This window comes from Apteryx mantelli, chromosome 28, assembly GCF_036417845.1.
Source record: "Apteryx mantelli isolate bAptMan1 chromosome 28, bAptMan1.hap1, whole genome shotgun sequence".
In the NCBI taxonomy this organism is placed as follows: domain Eukaryota; kingdom Metazoa; phylum Chordata; class Aves; order Apterygiformes; family Apterygidae; genus Apteryx; species Apteryx mantelli.
The window spans coordinates 6,115,863-6,129,842 of record NC_090005.1 but is presented as its reverse complement, the minus strand read 5'-3'; the positions used below and the strand labels follow the sequence as shown (position 1 = coordinate 6,129,842).

At 61.5% G+C, this 13,980-nt stretch overlaps 1 protein-coding gene across 3 annotated transcripts; it reads right to left on the bottom strand.

Moving 5' to 3' along the window:
• Positions 1-767: 767 nt before the first annotated feature.
• On the bottom strand, positions 768-13,052 carry KIF18B (kinesin family member 18B). Of its 3 annotated transcripts, XM_067311937.1 has the most exons (16): positions 13,035-13,052; positions 12,102-12,493; positions 10,134-10,291; positions 9,504-9,608; positions 9,124-9,234; positions 7,527-7,724; positions 7,099-7,275; positions 6,600-6,674; positions 6,297-6,409; positions 5,808-5,943; positions 5,417-5,532; positions 4,211-4,425; positions 2,894-3,464; positions 1,977-2,072; positions 1,674-1,765; positions 768-1,313 (listed from the first exon to the last, which is right to left on the bottom strand). In XM_067311937.1, exons 2-16 carry the CDS (start codon positions 12,403-12,405, stop codon positions 1,213-1,215), a joined length of 2,568 nt encoding a protein of 855 aa, XP_067168038.1. In that variant the 5' UTR covers positions 12,406-12,493; positions 13,035-13,052; the 3' UTR covers positions 768-1,212. The 3 variants fall into 3 exon arrangements, with proteins under 3 accessions (XP_067168038.1, XP_067168036.1, XP_067168039.1); XM_067311935.1 differs by lacking the exon at positions 13,035-13,052 and having other exon boundaries at positions 12,102-12,602; XM_067311938.1 differs by lacking the exons at positions 6,297-6,409; positions 6,600-6,674; positions 13,035-13,052 and having other exon boundaries at positions 5,808-6,038; positions 12,102-12,602.
• Between the last annotated feature and the right edge of the window lie 928 nt (positions 13,053-13,980).

Genomic DNA, 13,980 nt, shown 5'->3' with positions numbered 1-13,980 from the left:
CAGCTTGCGTGCAGCTCCACCGGCTCAGACCCCGCATCCCTCCCGTTCGGCAAAGTTGGGCCGGTTCAGAGGCTTCGTGGGAGGAAGCTGCCTTCAACGGTGGCCGCGGGGACCCAGATGTGTCACGGCACCCGGGGACCAAGCCCGGCCTAGAAAAATAGGATGCAGCATCGCTTCACCCCCTGCCAGGGCCGGTGGGAAAGGAGAGCAGCTAAGAGGCAGCTCCTTGGGCGCTCCGGGCTCCGGTGCGGCACAGAAGGACGGGGAGCCGCCGCGGTGCCCGGGCAGAGATGTGGATTTGGCAACTGGCTGGAGCTAGGGATAAGGGATCCCAGGGGGCGAGAGCAGGGATGGCACGAGGAGGGGTTTGCAGGGGGAAAACAGTGCAGGACATCTCTCCGCAGCCAGCAAGCACAGCGGCAAGGGGCCTGGCAGGAACGGGGAAGGCAAGCGGCCTCTATCGCTCCTCACCCGCTCCACGGGACACGGAGCAAACCACCCAGGCCCTCCAAGGCAGATCCAACAGAGGGGCAAAAGCCACTTACGGAGCCTCCAACGACGGGAGACGAGGACCGAAGCCGCCAGCGTGAAGATGGGAAGCCACGATGGGCCGGGCAGGGCTGGGAGCTCACCCGCAGCAGCTCCCAGGGGAGCAAGGGCCGGTCCAGGGCCCGCGTGGACGGAAGCCGGCACCCAACCACCGCCCCCCGCGCGAGGCGGAGGCAAGGAGGCGAGAAGCAACAGCCACACGTCTCCCCTCACCCCTCTGGTTTTAAGCTAAAAGATTTATTAAAAGCGCGTGTTATTTCTTAGCAGCACCCATCTGTCAGCACTCGACACCCCGGCGCGGATTACAGAGGGGCTGAGAGGGAACAGCAATAATCCATCTGCTACAAAAATATACAGAGCCGCGCAGAGGGAAGGCACATGTAATCCAGGATGCTGCCGGGCCCCGGCGATGGGAGTTGGAAGATGTTTGGCCAGTTTTGGGGGGGGCCCCAGGTTGGACATGGGGCAGGAGGCAGCTGGGAACAAGCTCGGGGTTGAAGGTCCTGAGCTCCTTTGCTTGTACGGAGCAGAGGAGAAGGGGCAGATGGGGCCCCAAACCTTGAGGAAGGAGCTGGAAGGATGCGATGGGGCTCATAGAGAAAGGTAAATTTTGGCACCTGCGTTTGGGCCCCCATGGCGAGGGCTCCTGGACTTTGGGGGCAATCAGCACACGAACTTCACGGCCTGTGGTTTGGGAGCATCGGAGGCGCTGCCGAGCTCCCCTAGCTCCTTCATGCTCCTCTTGCTGCCCTTCTGAGGATGTTCTGAGGATGCAAACAGAGAGAGGAGGATGAGGGCTGGGTAAAACGAGCAAATCCAGGTCCTCTCCCCGAGGAGATCCAGGCGCTGCCCTCTCCATCCTCCTTTATAGCCTGCTCCAAGCACCCACCACCCTTCCCAGAGGCTGCATCCACGCTCCTGCCACCAGGAAGCGGCAAACCCCAAACAGCATCTTCCACCAGCGCCAAAAGGTACCGACTCCAGGTATTTCCCCCCCTCCAGCGGCCTGAACCGCGCAAGGGATTTGGCAGAGAGCGGCGGCAGTTCGCTGCCTGCCCCAAGGCAGGGATCTCTCGGGGAGCCCGGTTCCCCGTGTGCCCGGCGGGGTGCGGAGAAGGGCTTACCTGCGACGCTGGGGGGATGCGCAGACCTCCGGCTGCTGCGCGGGAGGCGGGCGATGCGGCTCTGGAGCCCTCCCAGCGAGCGGGAAGCGGTGCTGTTAAAGACAAGAGTGACACTGGGGAACGGCCATTTTGGGGGCTGTCACAAACCCCAAGGCTCAAGGCAGACGCGGCTGCAGCCGGGATGGAGCCGAGGCGGGCAAGGCTGGGGGCTCCAAGCTCCAGGATCCAGGAGCGAGCCATCAGCCCTCGCACCCGCACGGAGCACCCCGGGACACAGCGTGCCGGGGACCTTTGCTGTCTCACCTCACTGATCGCTTCCGCTTCTGGGCAGACGCTTTGGAGACGGAGGAGGGCTTGGGGATGGAGGAACCCCTCATGGTGAACACCGGGATGGAGGTTCTGCGGCCAAGGAAAAGAGGGTTAGCACCCTGCAAAACGCCAAGGTCGCATCCTGACACCCCCCTGACGTGCTCACGAGGCTGGGAGGAGACTGGGCCAGCGCCACACGCATGCAGGGAACCGAAGTCACAGGCAACCACGCGACCTGCCCAGCTTCACGGGGGAAACAGGTCAAGCATGGATGAGGCCTTGACAGATCTGCGCAGAGGCAGGCGCCCGGCTACCACCGCTCTCCAAGGCGGTCGTGGTCTGGCCATTCCTCTCTACCTCCATTTCCCCAGTTATCCTTTACAGGAAACATTTCCTTGAAGATCTCTCACATCACCGGGGGCATCACAACCTCCGTTTCCAGAGGGCCGCACAATTCACCCAGCTCTGCAAAAGCCAGAGCATCTCCGAAGTGCCAAAAATAAAGATAACACTGCACGGTCCCAATCCCTGTTCTAACTTCTCCTCGGCTCCCTCGGGGAAGAGGCAATGCCCCACCTGGTTCACAACACGCGCTTCGGGCTCAACAAGCTTTCTGAAGGATACTCCTCCGGAGTCCGAATGGAAAGGGCAAAGGAGGAATTGATTTTTCAGACCACTTTCCGTATCTTTGGAAGCAATTTGTGCACAAGCTTGGCCCACTGCCTGCCCATCAGGCTGTTACTTCTGCTGTCTCCCCTCTTAGTCCAGCTGCCGTGATCCACAAAGAGAGTCCAGGGGTGCAACTCAACCAGAAAGGGAGAGCCAGCAGAAGTCCCCTAACACGCAGCCCTGCACCGTTCGCAGGATAACCCATCCAGGAGCCCTCGAGACCCCGGGGCGGTAGCACTAACCTGGGCGCAAAGGGGCCGTCCGGCTTGTTTAGGAGGCACTGGACGTTCTCCCAGCCGGGGAACTGGGGCAGGCTGAAGGTCCCCGGCTTGGCCACGGTGGGAGAACCGCTGTCCTCGGAGAGGTCGAAAGTCATGTTGAGGTCGCGGAGAGTCAGGGCAGCCGGGGTGCAGCGGTTTTGGGCGGCCGACATCGCCAAGGGCACGTGCCTTTTGGTGACCGTCGACGGGCAGATTTTGGGGGTGCAAGACGGCGGTAGCTGGGAGGACTCAGTCTCTTTGGGAGAGGGGGTGCTCCAGCTCTGCTTCGCCCCGGGAGTCTCCACTTCTCTCCTGGAGCCCTTCCGCAGGTCCGGCAGGGAGGATTTCCGCTGGCGTTTCGCCTGCATTTTGAGGCTGTGAGGAGTTCCTCGTCCCGAAGCGCTTCTCATCTCCGACCTCCTCCTCTTCTTAGCCAGGGCGGGAGTCTTCAGCGTGGGGCTGGCGAGCGGAGCAAGCTGCTGCAAGCGTCGCAGAGCTGCTCTTGTCACGGGGGCACTGCGCTTGGTGGCAGGCACGCTGACGGATGCCTCGGCTAGGGAAGCGGAGAAGCAAAATAGTCACCTCCCTGCTCACGGCCGTACCCAGGCACCGCTCCGCTCCGGGAGCATCCCCCTCTGCCCATCATTACAGCTGAGTGAAGGCATCTGCCCAGCCCTAGGTACGAGCCTAGGTATTTCCATCAAACTAAGCTCACATTAAACCCAGAGGGAAAGAGTCAGGACAAATCCTGACGCCTCCTTAATCTAAAGGCACCGGACCAGCCCCAAAGCAAGTGCCCAGTCTGCCCCTGGAAAACAGGGTGTGCAGGATCCACGACTTCACTGTTGGGTTTGTGCCTTGGCACTGAGGATGCGGAGGAAGAGCTTCAGATGCCAGCTGGAAGACTGTAGCTGGGCCGACTTGGGAAAACGTACCGAGAAGGAGTAAATCCGGCCAGAAAAGTAAGGGTCAAATCTGCTACCTTAGTCTCCTGGACCGAAAATACCGCTCCCATTTAAGCTGACTTGCACACACACAACGAATTCCCCCGAGACAAGGGCTCCATGCTGCTCCTAGGTGCCCGGGGCTGCCAGAGATGCTCATTAGCCTGAAAGGCTCTACAAAATGGGGCTGGGAGCTGCTCTTGGCCTGCCCCACCAGGGACCACGTCAGGAGGAAACTCAGCTCTCAGCCCTGTGCCCATGGCCACCACCATCTCCTCCAAAGCACCCCTCCAGCACATCCCGTACTCCCCGAGGCATAGCAGAGGGGAGCACACCGACTGTCCCAAGTCCTCACCGTGATGGTCCTGCTGCGGCCCTTGGGCCGGAGCAGCCCCGCTGGTCTCTGCGGGTCCGTTCGGCAGCTTGGCTTGCTCCAGGCTCGCACCAGCCTCCTGTTGGACCTTGCGCTCCAGTTCCTCAAATTCAGAGACCATGTCAGGAGTTAAGAGGTTGGCAGCCTTCAGGAGGGAGTACTGCCTTCGGGCAATGCTCAGGACAGCAGCTACGAGCCTGGGACAGAGAGGGACACAATGCCAGATGAGGGGACGTGACCTCCCTCTGATCCGGCACAAAGCAACCGGTCTGCATTCAGACCCAAGAACCAGTTAGACAGTGATCTTGGGCCGGTGTCACCAGCAGCAGAGGCTCAGAACCGCCAGCATCACCTCTAGATACCTGCTCCTTTGGGTCAGAGCTTGTTAGTGCAGTTTAGGGGGAAGAGAGGCAAACTTTGAAGCTGTGAGACACCTGAGCTGTAAACCTCCTGCCAGAGCACCAGACCTGCAAGTTGTGTGTTCACCTGTGGGTTACAAGGGGCCAAACAGCATCCACAGACTTTTTGCCAGGCTTCAGACACTCGTTGGCTTGGCTAGAGTCAGCCAGAGATCCAGGCACACATCAAGGCCAGCCTCCTTCAAGACATCTTTCTAAAGAGGTTCATTCTGCCAAGATGCTTGGGCAGAGACTTCAGTAGATGGTGCCATGAGAGCCCTGCCAGGGCAGGACCTGGGGGAGCCAAGGCAGGAGGAGAGTCTCTGCAGAGGTAGTTTCCGACTAACGATTTGCACTTAAGGCTCCTGTGTTTGCTGTGCCTGGAAACCTCCATCTGCTCTTGGAAGCGGCATTGCCAGGACAGAAAGAAGGCTTGTTTGACCATTCATTGCACCACATATTCGCTTCCTGAGCTCATGTCTTCTTCTTCCCAGGCATGACAGCTGATTAGGGCATGGGTGAAAGAGGACCTTCCCCAGGGACCATCTGTCCCTCTCTGCTTCATGCCTGGGAAAGGTTATCCCATGGGATTAAATCCCCAGGGGCCAAATCTGCTCTCTTTGTAGGGCATGCAGTGGTCTACAAGCAAAGACCTATTCTCAAGTCCATGCAGACCATCCCTTGGATGGTTATGTGCAACAAGAACAAGCACAACCCACCCTCCCCGGGAAACAGCGCTCACAGGCAACCAAGAGGAAGGGGCACATGGGGACGGCACAAGGACACTCACGTCTCTGTCTGGCTGCTGGACAACCCCTGCAGAGGAAGGCTTGCTTTCTTCGTTTCCAGCTGGAGATCCATGTGATGGGCTGCTCTGGGGCTGCTGGGGGGCATTTCCTCTCGAGCCTGGAGTGATCATCCAAAAGTGCTTAGCCATCTAGCCCAGGATTAGCCCGTAGCTAAGCTGAGTTTGCTCCCCTAAATGCCCTGTTATCAGGGAAGTTAACGGCTTTTGCTAGCAATATGGAGCCTAGCACAGGCTGAGCCAGGTGCCCCAGGAACCCGCAGGTCTGCTGAGCTCCTGCCCTCTCTCAGCAGACCGCTCTGTGCCACAAAGGTGCCCCCTGAGAGGCCTGGCTCGCCATGGCAAGCCTTCCCTCGCTGCCCGCTCCTTCTCTCACCTCTTCCTCCGATTCCAGCTTCTGGGGCTGAACAGGCCATTCAGCTTCCAACTCTGGTTGTGCTGCAGCTGCCTCTTGGTCACCCTCCCAGGAAACCTGGAGGTCCGAGCGTGTCTTTGGGACAGCTTCCTCCAACCTACATAAACCAGAAACAACCCTGGGGAAGAGAAAATCTCCAGAGGGGAAGTCACTGAGCCAAAGAAGATCTGCTGGGAAAGCTGTCGCATTTGTCTAGAAATTTGGGGATGAAGGAGACAGAACAAGTTTTAGTCTTTGCAGCCCAGCTTCCCGTGATGCTTGCACACGGCAATCTGTCCGGCTTCGTTAGGTCTGCACACAATCAAGAAGATGGTGCACACCAGCAGTCAAGCTCATCCGCTTTCGGACTGATGCCTGGGCTCCGATCAGCGCTCAAAGCCCGCAGACTCCTTGGCACGGGGAGGTCGCAGTCAGCTCTGTGCCCCCTCCCTGCCAGCCCCACAGCCTCACCTGGGTGTCCCCACTGGGCTCGAGCCGGGGGGAGCCAGCGGTGCCGGCGCCTGCTTTTCTGCACCCTTGGCCCTGCCCTCGTAGGCGCGGAGTTTCGCCCGCAGATCTGCCACCTACGAGGAAAGTTCACCCCTTTCACAGCCGGTTTCGCAACCCGGGGGAGATGAGAGCTCCCCGTCGCCGCAGGGAGGTTAACACAGCCCTCCTGGTGGACGGCACCTTCACGCAGCTCGCGGAGGATCAGGGAAACTCGGAGGGTTGTGTCCTGTCTCCCCGAGCTCTCCTTCCTCGCCAGCATCTCACCTCCGCTTTCAGCTGCTCGCAGATCACGGCGTATTTACTGATGTGGCAGTCGAGGCTGAGCACGTTGCTCTTCAGCTGCAGAGCCAGGGGTGAGCGAGAGGTTAGAGAAGCACAGAGGCAGCGCGTACCCCCTCTCCCAGCTCCAGAGGAAGGCAGCTCCTCAACCTCTTCTGGGCTCAAGGATCCCCAGGAAGCCCCGGGGCAGCTGGAGCAGACACGATCTGTGCTCAGGGACCTGCTGTCCCACTCAGGAGCCTTTCTAGGCTCCGGGCTGAGGGGCTTTAGCAGAAGACAGGGCGCTCAGCATCTGTAGCTTCATGGGCTGGATTCTGCCTGGAGCAGCACTCCCAGGACTGGAAAACTGAAGATGGAGCAGAGAAGCACCCACCAAGCTACCCCACACGCACCACAGCAGGTTGTGAAACTCAGCTCCTTCCCACCCATCCCCAGCCGCTCCCAAAAAACACAGCAGCTCTCTGCTGCAACGCAAGGTTCTCACCGACAGCTTGATCTCCTTGGCCCGGTTGGCGTACTTGAGCGTGTTGTAGGTGTCCTCGTAGGCCAGCATGGAGGGGCTCACGGCAGCGATCATGATGGTGCGGCAGTTGCCGCCGATGGAGTCCTTCAACAACCGTGTGAGCTTGCTGTCCCTATACGGGATGTGGGTTTTCTTGCTCTGTACCAAAAGATCAAGGCTCTGCTCAGCTTTTGGCTCACAGATGCTCAGCCCCAAGTCCTGTGCCATGAGGAGATGGCTACACACGCCCCATGCCACCTATCAGAGCCATCCCTACCGCTGTCCCCAGCCCAGGTTGTCATCCCCACCACACTGGAGGGATCACCACGTCTGGTGCACAAGCACCCCCCTCTCATTCACCTACCCCGGACAGGCAGAGTCCAGCAGTGCTACATGAGGAGCAGCGTTACCTTCGCATCGGCCAGAGCGTTGATGACGTTGATGAGGGCCAGCAGCGAGCGGTTGATGTTGGCGCCCTCCCGGAGCCGCTCTCCTTTGGTCTTGGTGACCGAAGCTCTCTCTGAGCCTGCCAGGTCGATCAAACTCATCTTGGCCACTTGCAGGTCCTGAGCGAGGCCGACAACACGGTCCTGCTGCTTCACGTAGATCTGCGAGGACAGAGATCTGTGAGGCTGTTGCTGACTAAGGGGTGAGGTGGCTGGCTGGAGGCTGCATCGCCAGCAGGATGACGTGCTGATGTTGTTTTGATGTAGTGAAGTGGATCACAGGCACCAGAATGTCAGGCAGGGGGAAAAGAGGCTCCTGACACATTGAAAAGACAAGCCAAAACTGCGATGACATGAGCAGCAAAGCCGTGGAAGTGACCTCACATGAGCTTACAGAGCTAGGGAAAACCATCAGCATCTCCTATGCTTTGTCAGCAGGCAGCACACAGCGAGTTGGGTCTCTGAAGGGCTACGTGCTAGCTGAGATCCTGCTGGGACCTGGAAAGTGCTCATGCACAGCATCACCCCCAAGCTCTGAGTCCAGCTGTGGGTCTTGCCTCAAGAAAGGCGCTGGAAGATGATAATCCAGGTGCACGCCTGCAAATTTGGACCCTGACAGGGGCTGCAAGCCCCCCGGAGCCAGCCGGCACAGCCTAGTGATGTCCCCAAGGGGGTTTCGGCCAAGGCCTCTTGGTGCTGAGGCCGCTTCACAGCTGGCTCAGGTGAGGAGCGACACTGCTGCCGAGGCTCGCTCTGCTGCGCTGCTTCACATCTTTGCCTTCTGCATCCCTAAAGATCTTTTAGGAGAAGCAAACTTCTCCCACCACCATAAAACGTCCTCAGCAGCATATTCGCCCCCGGGAGCTCCCTGAACAGGACACGCTACCGTCTCTCATAGGCTGAGGCGTTCGCGCTGGAGAAGCTGGTCCTGCTTCCTCACGCAGAGCCAGGCTTCTCACCAGACTGTGGTTCGCCTGCCGGGAGGCAGAACTGGCAGCAGGAAGGGCAGATTTCCAGCACGGCTAATGGATTCGCGGCAGGCAGGAATCCAGAGCCCACCGCCGGGCCCAGCTGGGAAGCCAGCTGGGAAGCCGTCCAGACACCTGTACTTCCCCTGCGAGCAGCAACGGGCAAGGCACCAGGTCCACACTGAAATCACAGTCAGAGGCCCCAGTGTCCTCCTGCAGCCGTGACGGCCTTGCTAATTCGGGGAACGGCCCGGCTGGAATTGAAATCAACTGGGAGGTTTCTGCAGGAGAGCACCGACGAACCAGGGCCAATCTTACAGAGCTGGGAATGTAATTCTTGGCTCAGCGCCGAGGGGATGGCGGAGCGGAGAGGCTGCCCGTAGGCACTTAGGAGGCACAAGATTGAGCCTGTGATAACTGGTCCCCTTTGCTCTAAGCCGGGTAATACACACGGTTCCCAACTGCCAAGCTTGCAAGAGCCAAAAGCCTAAGGCTAAATGTCAGTCCCTGGAAGGCTGGACCCTGCGCAGGCTTGTTTCCTAGCCCCACTTTCGGCACAAAGCCTGAGCGATCCCCCAGCCGTCGCCCCTCACCTGGAAGACGGCGTGCGAGCGGGACGAGGTGGCGTTGGCATCGGTGGGGTGCTGCGTCCGGTTTTTGTTGCCGTTGGCCAACATCTCCAGGAGCTGCTCTGCCGATTTGGGCTGGGAGAGAAGGCGCCGAGGCAGGGATCAGCGGGCCAGGGCGCACGGGCACCGCGTCAGCCTGACGCTAAACGACTACGGCAGCTCAGACATCCCGCCGCTCCGCAGGGCTTCACTTCAGCTCAGGATCACATCTGCTGCTAGCCAGGGGCCACCCAGACAGCGTCCCCGCGCTCTTCGCACACACGTGGCCCCAGGGGACACATTCGCTTCCAGAGCTGGTTTAGGCGCACTGTTGCCCAGACCTTGTGCCCACTTTTCACACCTACCTGGTGGAAGGAGAGACCCTGAACCACGATGCCTTTCTCTGGATCTTCCCGGATCGCCAAAGGGCCCTTGGGCTCCAGGAGGTCGTGAATTTGCTCGTTGTACACCTGCAGCAGGCAACCCAGAGTAAGGCTGAGGTCGTTTGCCCAGCGGCAAGGCGCAGCGAGCAGAGAAAGAAGCTTTTTCCACCAGCGTCGCACACAACCCGATCAGACGTGTCCCCACAGAGAAACACCTTGAGGACAACCTCCCGGGCGTTACACCGGCGCAGCTGACGGTGCTCTAAACGCCACCGCTCCTCTAGAGCCCTTTCAGCCAGCCAGAAGCAGATAGCTATGAAGCCTGCAGACACTTTGTCATCTCAGCAAGGAAGAGAAACTTCCCAGGCTCCGGATGGGAGACTGGCAGGAAGAAACCAGCAGCACCAGTTCACCTAACCAGTCAGATGAGCCTGGTTCCAGTCAGGCTCTGGCTGAGTTAGCGCCACCCTGGGGTGCCAGACACAGCTCACAGCGCAGGGGGGTATCCCGAGCAGCTGGGATACTCCGTGCGACATTACAGGACCCATGTCAGCCCTATATCCTAGGGACGGTGACTCAGAGGCGGGAAGGGACAGCTCGGATGCAGCGTACCTCCTGGTAGGAGATGAGCACCTCGCAGGTCTTCTCCTCCTTTCTGGCCTCGATCCTCTTGTACAGCTCCACCATGGTGAGGTACATGATGCCCGGGCTCTTCTCGGAGCCCAGCATGGTGTAGGTTTTCCCTGCTCCGGTCGCACCATAGGCGAACACTGCGAAGGGAAAGGGTGGCTGTTTGAGACCGTCGTTAACGGGAGCAGCGCAACGTCGTCTCACGGCTGTCCATCCACCGGAAAGCTTCCTCCGGCAACCCCCGCGACGGGGCCGGGATCGCTCTGAGCCTTCGTAGGGGAAGGCGGGAGATCAGGCAGAGACTAGGCAAATCGGTTCGGCAGTTAATTGCCCTCAGCGCTAAAAATCTGCACTGTCCTCCAGCGCGATTCTGTCTGCTTTTGGCTTTCAGCCACAGCAGCTCTAATTTAGCAGATGAAGGCAGAGCGAGTCCCCAAACCGTCACCCATTTAGACACTTCGAGGCCCTACTCGAGTCACCCTTTAACCTTCCCGTTAACAAGCTGAGCAGACCCGGCTCCCCCCGTCTCTCGCTAGAAGGTGTTTTTTTTTCCCCCAGACCTTGTAACTCATCTCATTTTTTCCCAGTCTTTCAACACCCTCTTTGAAGCATTAACATCAGAGCAGGACACACTAATCTAGAGACTTTCAGCTCTTCTCCCCATTAGCAACACTTTGTGCTTTCAGAGTATCTCATTTGAGGATCCTGGAGTTATTTTATGCAGATAGAGACACAAGACATGCCTGCCAGGTGGGCACAGTGACAGAGCCAGCCTTCAGCGGCTCGCAGAGCAAGCCGGAGAGCCAGGAATAGCATCCTGCAGTCCCAGTGCCCAGCCCGGCGCATGATTAGACAGGAGAGCGCTTGCCTCCCGCTCGGTGCCTGCCTTGCAGAAGTGACACGCTAGTTATGCTATTCTTCTCCTGACAGCCTGCAAACGGCGCAAGGATCTGCAGCGTCAGGCGCGGCGAGGAGCTTTCGGGCCCGGCCGCGCGGCTCTGTCAGCCTGGGAGATGCGTACGAGGGGCACGGCAGCCCCCCGAGCACCCCGACACGCATTCGTCTCCCGCAGCAGAACTCCAGCGTCCTCCCTAAGCAGCCGCCGGGGGTTTCGTGGCTCTGCCTGCCACAACGATTTAGGTCGGGAAAGGATTGGCGCAACCAGAACGCCTTTTGCGCTGTGAATTCACCCGATTCCTTTCCGTCTTTCCCGCCCCAGGGCGGCGGAGAGCGAGCGATCGCCTTCCCTCGCGCCTGGAAAGCACCTGCTCGGTCTCGCTTTCCTACACCAATGCCCGATTCCTGCAGCCGTCCTATAAATGACGCCTCCGAAAGCGCTAAGCGTCTTTGCGGCTCTCTTTCGTCCTTCGCCTCAATCGCTCGCTAAGCGTCAAGCCCAAAGCAGGCTTGGTGCCCAGCTGAGGCCTCGCTGCCTCCGAGGGAGCGGAATAATCCTCTCGATGCTCCTATTAACCCATGCGGAGCAGCACCTGCCGTGTCTGTGGCTTGGCTGGCCCTGGCTGCGAGCAGTGTCCCCCCCCCCGTGCCCTGCCTGCTCCGCCGACCCTCTCCCACGGCAGCACCCAGCGTTTAGCTTCACCCCATCTGCTTGCTGAGTTCAGACCACACCTCAGTGTCGGGAACATCCCCACGCTGAGCTGCCGCAGCTTGAAGCCACGGGGAAGTTTAAGGGTATTTGTTACCGCGTTGTTGTTGTACGATCCCGGCTCTCCAACTGATTGGGAGTTTCCGCTACATTGCCCGAAAAATCAAAGTGCGAGAGGAGAGAAGCGACTACCAGCTCTACCAGGGATGTCCCCGAGCTCCCCAGATCGGAGCGCGGCAGCACAACAACGGCGCGTGTCCACAGCTCTGCTGAGTCCACCCAGCCCGGGACGCGAGCCCAACGGGGCAGACGCAAAGGTGCTCGCTGGGAAGCCCCCGGCTTACCGGAACAGTTGTAGCCGTTGAGGACACCGTCCAGCACCTCGCGGGTGGTGTGCTGGAACACCTCCTCCTGCGTGGCCCCCTCTCCGAAAACGCGGTCAAAGACGAACTTCAGGTCTTTGCACCTGTGTTTGGGTGCACGGCCGGCCAGGAGGCCACCGGGCTCCTCGGGGTCGAAGACGAGGATGTGCTGGTCGACGACGTGCAGCACGGCGTGCGCAGCCCCCTCCCGCTCGCGGGGGTTGGGGGGCCGCACGCGCACCACGACGGCGACGGTGCCCTCCTCGGGCGGCGGGCCCAGCGCCATGGGGCCGCAGGCGGCGGGGCCCAGCGCCGGCTGGGAGACGCGGTCCCGCTCGGCTCAGCCCCGCGCGCTCCGGGGATCCTCAGAGTCTCTGGGGGTGGGAACGGTTCAGCCGGGGCACAGAGGGGGAGATTGGAAGCATGCGGCCGTTGGGGGCCCTGTGCCCCCCCCCGCCAGGGGCTCTGCTCCCCTCCCTCCGTGCCCAGCTACGTCCCTTCGCTGGGGGCCCTACTCCCCCCCGATCCTGCCCCCCAACCCCTATTGCCCCCTCCAGTCCCCTACTGCCCTCCTGGTCCCCTATGGCCCCTCTCGGCACCCAACCCATGGCCTCTATTGCCCCCCCGATCCTCTATTGGGCCTCCAGCCCCCCCGGGTCCCCCATTGCCCCCCCCCGGGCTCTGCTGCCCCTCCGGTCCCCTATAGCCCACCCCGGCCCATACTGTCCTCCCCTCCGAGGCTCCTATGGCCCCCCCTTGGTCCCTTATGGCCCCCCCGGCCCCTAGTGCCCTCCCCGGGCTCCACTGCCCCCCAGGTCCCCTATAGCTTCCCCGGGTCCTCTATTGCCCCCCCTCCCCAGGCCCCCACGGCCTCCCGGGGCCCCAACCGCCCCCCCAGCCGCTGCCCCACCGCACCCGGCCGCTTCCGCTTCGCCGCGTTCAAATCTCCCGGCAACCCCTTCCGGCCCTTCTCATTGGCCGCGCGCTTCCCCTTCTCCCATTGGCTCCTCCGCGTCACGTGCCCCCCGGCCCGCGCGCGGGGCGCCACGGGAGTTGTAGTCCTGCTGCTGGGGGCGCCGCCGCGGGCTCGCTCGGACGCCTGGGTCCCTTCCCCCTTGCGGCCGGCGGCGGCGGGGAGGGGGGCGCATCCACCCGGGGCCCGCGGGGGGGGCGCCGGGGCCCGCGGGGGGGGCGCCGGGGCCCGCGGGGGGGCGCCGAGCCCCCCGCCCCGCCGTGAGCCCCTCAGCGAGGGGTCGGGCAGCCTCGCCCAGCCCGGGGCGCCCATCCCCGTCCCCTCGGGGCTGTGGCGACCGCCGGCCCCGGCGCTGCCCTTGCCCCGGCCCGGCCGGCGGGTGTCAGGCGAGGCCGGGGCGGTGGCGCTGGCTGGAGGCGAGCCAGGCCTTAATTACCGCTTTCTCCTCGCGTTTTCCAGCTGACATCCCCCTTGGTGGGTGCTCCCGAGCCCCGGCGCTGCGCTAATGAGCCCGGCTCCCCGGCAGCCTCCGTCCGCCCCGCTAATTAGGGATGAGGGATGAGCGCGGGGTCCCCCCGGCACTGGGGCGCAGGCACCCGCCACTGCAACGAGGGGGCAAATGCTGCCCAGGAGCGGGGTGAATACAACTGGGGGGGGGGGGATTGACCCCCCTCGTTGCCCGCTCGTGCAGGGACCGTGGTCGTTCCGTGCCCTGGAGCCCTGCTGGGCCGGTGGCCAGACTGCCATGGCCTGGTCGGCCCGGCCACGATGCCTCCATGGGCTCCCCACCGGCCTGGCCCCACTGGCCGTGATGCCTCCGTGAGCTCCTGCCAGCCTTGATGCCTCTGTGGGCTCCCCACTAGCTCAGCCCTGCTGGCCACAATGCCT

Bases quoted from the DNA above. Each gene is read 5' to 3' on its own strand.
- KIF18B (XM_067311937.1), bottom strand. From the start codon at position 12,405: ATGGCGCTGGGCCCGCCGCCCGAGGAGGGCACCGTCGCCGTCGTGGTG. The intron at 7,725-9,123 runs GTGAGGGGCGAC...CTGTCCTCGCAG, and splicing joins GCTCGCACGCCGTCTTCCAG to ATCTACGTGAAGCAGCAGGA. The intron at 5,944-6,296 runs GTGAGGCTGTGG...TGGTTTATGTAG, and splicing joins AGCCCAGTGGGGACACCCAG to GTTGGAGGAAGCTGTCCCAA.